This window comes from Trypanosoma grayi, assembly GCF_000691245.1.
Source record: "Trypanosoma grayi strain ANR4 Tgr_904_V1, whole genome shotgun sequence".
NCBI lineage: Eukaryota > Euglenozoa > Kinetoplastea > Trypanosomatida > Trypanosomatidae > Trypanosoma > Trypanosoma grayi.
In genome coordinates this window covers 3,533-6,869 of record NW_008826523.1, presented here as the reverse complement: position 1 = coordinate 6,869, position 3,337 = coordinate 3,533, and the positions used below count along the sequence as shown (strand labels likewise).

Below are 3,337 nucleotides of genomic sequence, written 5' to 3'. Positions count from 1 at the left end.
GGATGACGTGCCGCCGCTCCCGCGGCCGCCGGTGATACGCGCCGCGCCGTCGCTGGCCGTTGCAGACGCCGCAGTGCAGGAGGCGATTTCGCGCGACGGCGACGGGAGCCGAAGTGACGCGTCCTCCACCACTACCAGCAGCAGCAGTTGCAGCAACAGCGATGATGAGTACGACGACGAAAAGTATTACAGCCGGCAACATGAGCGGGAGCGGACTCGTGTCGCTCGCATAAGGTCTGCGCTGCAGATGAGCGATGAAACGACGTTGACAGCAGATGTAGAAGCTGCAGCAGCACCAGAGGATGTGGCAGCTTCTAAGACATGTGGTGAAACCACACGGCGAAATGACGAGGAGGCAGAAGCACGAGAGTCATACATGCAGATTTTCGGCGAGGTGCGAGGGGTGCTGTTCCCCACACTCGTTTCAGCAAAGACGGCTGCTGCTGCACCGGACTCTGCTTCTTCCTGTTTCTGTGTTGTCTGCGAGCTACCTGTTGAGCCAGATGAAATTCTCCTGTGTAGCTGCGGCAGTAGCGTGCATTCTGACTGCGCGGACACGGCCGCCGACGGTGTGCTCTACTGCTCGCGTTTCTGTCACGTGCCGTAGCGTCTGTGTGCGTGTGTGCGGGCCGGTGGGATGTATATATGTGTGCGCCGAATCCTTATCCTGCGGCAGCTGCAGCGACACCAAGGATCTCCTAACTCTCCTACGTCGTCCCCTCGCGGTGGCGTTCTCCAGTCAGTCCTATTCATCCCTCTTTGTCCCCCTCGCACACATTTCATTGTAGCCACTGCAAACCGCAAAGAAGGAGGCAGACAAGAAAAGAACTAAAGTGAAGAAGTGGTGGTGATATACAGACAAAGAAAGTAGGCATGAGCGATGCCCTCGCAATTCTCGACGGTGCCGCCGCACGTGTATCGGCACTTCTGATGCCAGAGGGGCTAGGCGCGTTGGTCGCCTTTCTGCGCGGCGAGGCGTGGGAGGAGATACCGCACACCCACACTGCTGGTGCTGGTGCTTCTGCTGGCGGCGGCGGCGGTGGTGGTGGGGCACCGTTGCCGCGGATTCCCAACTTGCTACTCAGCTGCTACGACTACATTCCGCTGGCGATCGCGGCGGATGTGTCGCTCGTGTCGGTATCATCGTCAGGCGAGCGGTCAGCGCTAGTTCAGAACTTCGAGCGCTGCGACTTCCGCGTGTTCGCCGTCAACCTCATGCCAGAGAGCCGGAACGCTGGGGATTCCCTGCAGCAGAAGGGCTGGGGCCGCCAAAACAGCAGTAGTAGCATCATCCGCCTAAATTGCATGGAGGCGGTGCGGGCGTGGTGCGACGCGGTGTATGCGGCGGAAGGTGGCGTGCACCACTCTCGTAGCTCCGCCGCTGCCGTGAAGCGCAGCCGTCACGAGACGGAATCCACTGCTGCTGCTTCTGCGTGGGTTTTATCATCGACATCGTCACCCCGCGACACGGCTGGGCTGTGTGTGCGGCGTGTCCTCTTCATTGTGCGGTGCTGCGCTGACGAAAGCGGTGGCGGTAGTGGCACCGAACGATCGCGCCCCCCCCGCGACCCGCTGTTGCTATTCCTGCACGATGTCAGCGCGATGGCGGTGCTGTGCCGGGCCAGGCAAGCCTCACACCAGACACGTATACGCTTTTCCGTGTTACTGCTGCCAGATGACCTTGCGTACGGTGGCGCACTTCTAGAGGAGGCTCTTCGCGAGCCGCTGAGCCGCGACTATTACGTGCAGCTCTTCCGTGGACCCACTGCGTGTGTTGCGCAGCGCGACAATGACGACGAGAGCGCCGGATTTCTTCACCGCCTTGAGGTGTGGTTAGGTGTGGCGACGGCCGCGCCCTTCGATGACAGTTGTGAGCGTGCAGGAGGGTCACGGGACCAGCAGCTGCAACAATCGAATGCTGCAGCGGAGGAGGCTGCGCGCCGGCGTGACTCGAGTGTCTTCTTTGTGCGCCGTGAGAATCTACCGCTGTGTTGTTTCCTGCGGGAGGCGCTGCGCCGCTTTCCGGTCTTGCTGCGCCCAACAGCCCTGCGGCAGCTGCAGGCACTGTGGGCCACGCGGCGCCAACTCGGCGACGTCGTGGTAGGCTTCCACACGCTGCTCAGCCCGTTTGCGCTCTCCTCGTCACGCTACCGCGGCGCCCACTCGCTAGCAGCGCCAACAGCAACAATGAACAATGGCCCCGACGCAGAGGACGATGGCATGTGCCGACTTGCGGACAGCGTGGATATTCTTAATGCGCTACTTGATGCTGCGGCTCAGTGGGCCGATGGGCATCCGCTGAACGAGGCCGTGGCATTCGCGGTACTCTACGAAGACCTTGTCTGGCGTCGACCGGAGCGGCTGCAGCGTCTGGCAGGCTTGGTGGCGGTGCTGCAGCGTCTCTGGCATAAAAGAAACGATGGCGCTGGCCTCGTTTTCCATGAGGCGCTGGCATCGTGTGTGCCGCTGTACACACCCAGCAGCGTACTGAGTGACGTGCCGTGCGGCCATCATCATGCTCATCATCATCATGAGCAGCAACAGCAGCCGCAAGCCGAAGAAACGACACGAGCCGTTGTTGTGCTACCCCCTGCGATGGCGTTGCCTTCAGCAAAGGCGCCGCTCATGTCGGAGTTGCGGCGATCGGCCCTCCTGGCTGTGATGCCACCTCAAGAGTCACTCGATGAGGTTAAGCGTGCTGTTAGTTCCCTCACCAACAACAACCGAAGTGGTGACGGTGGAAATGGCAGCGGCAATGACGGTGGTCCTGTGGCTGCTAACCTATGTGGGCTTGTGGCGTCTAACAATTTCTTCAGCACGTCAATCCCGGACGGCGTGCGGGTGCTGCACATTCTCACAGCCCACGCGCTGGCCCACACAAGCGCCAGGCAGAAGTATGTGTCCTTTTCTGTGCTGCGGCGCGTTTGTCAGCTCTCCGATGAGGAGCTTCTGCGGGCGTTGAAGGAACTGCAGCTTGCGGGAATGGCATCGCTGAACGGGCGCGAGTTCAAGGCCCGCACTTTGCTGGACGGCTAACGCAGTGCGGCGACAGGCCTTGCCGTTATCATTGGAATGGCCCGCGGGACTCTCAAGAGCCAAAGACTCTCCGCCCCACAAGCCTTTTGACGCCTATTTTTTTTTCTGTATTGTTTTCTCCCCGTGCTTGTTGTGTGTCTCGCATGGCGTAGTCGGTTGTAAGGTAATGAGAAGAAGGGGGAACATGTCTTGAAAACAGTACAGCGAAACTTTTAAGGAACTCTGAAATCAAGAAAAAATGACTCGTTTATTTAACGGGAATCCTTCGCGTCCTCATTCCCAAGAGCTGTAGCAGCAGCAG

The 3,337-nt window shown here is 59.8% G+C and overlaps 2 protein-coding genes across 2 annotated transcripts; both read left to right on the top strand.

Annotated features, from left to right (window-relative positions):
* Nucleotides 1–247: 247 nt before the first annotated feature.
* On the top strand, nucleotides 248–607 carry DQ04_09041030 (hypothetical protein; the record flags this gene model as incomplete). The annotated part of the gene is made up of 1 exon (XM_009315792.1): nucleotides 248–607. One exon carries the CDS (start codon nucleotides 248–250, stop codon nucleotides 605–607), a length of 360 nt encoding a protein of 119 aa, XP_009314067.1.
* A 266-nt stretch (nucleotides 608–873) lies between these two features.
* Nucleotides 874–3,036, top strand: DQ04_09041020 (hypothetical protein; the record flags this gene model as incomplete). Its single annotated transcript, XM_009315791.1, has 1 exon — nucleotides 874–3,036. One exon carries the CDS (start codon nucleotides 874–876, stop codon nucleotides 3,034–3,036), a length of 2,163 nt encoding a protein of 720 aa, XP_009314066.1.
* Nucleotides 3,037–3,337: the final 301 nt, after the last annotated feature.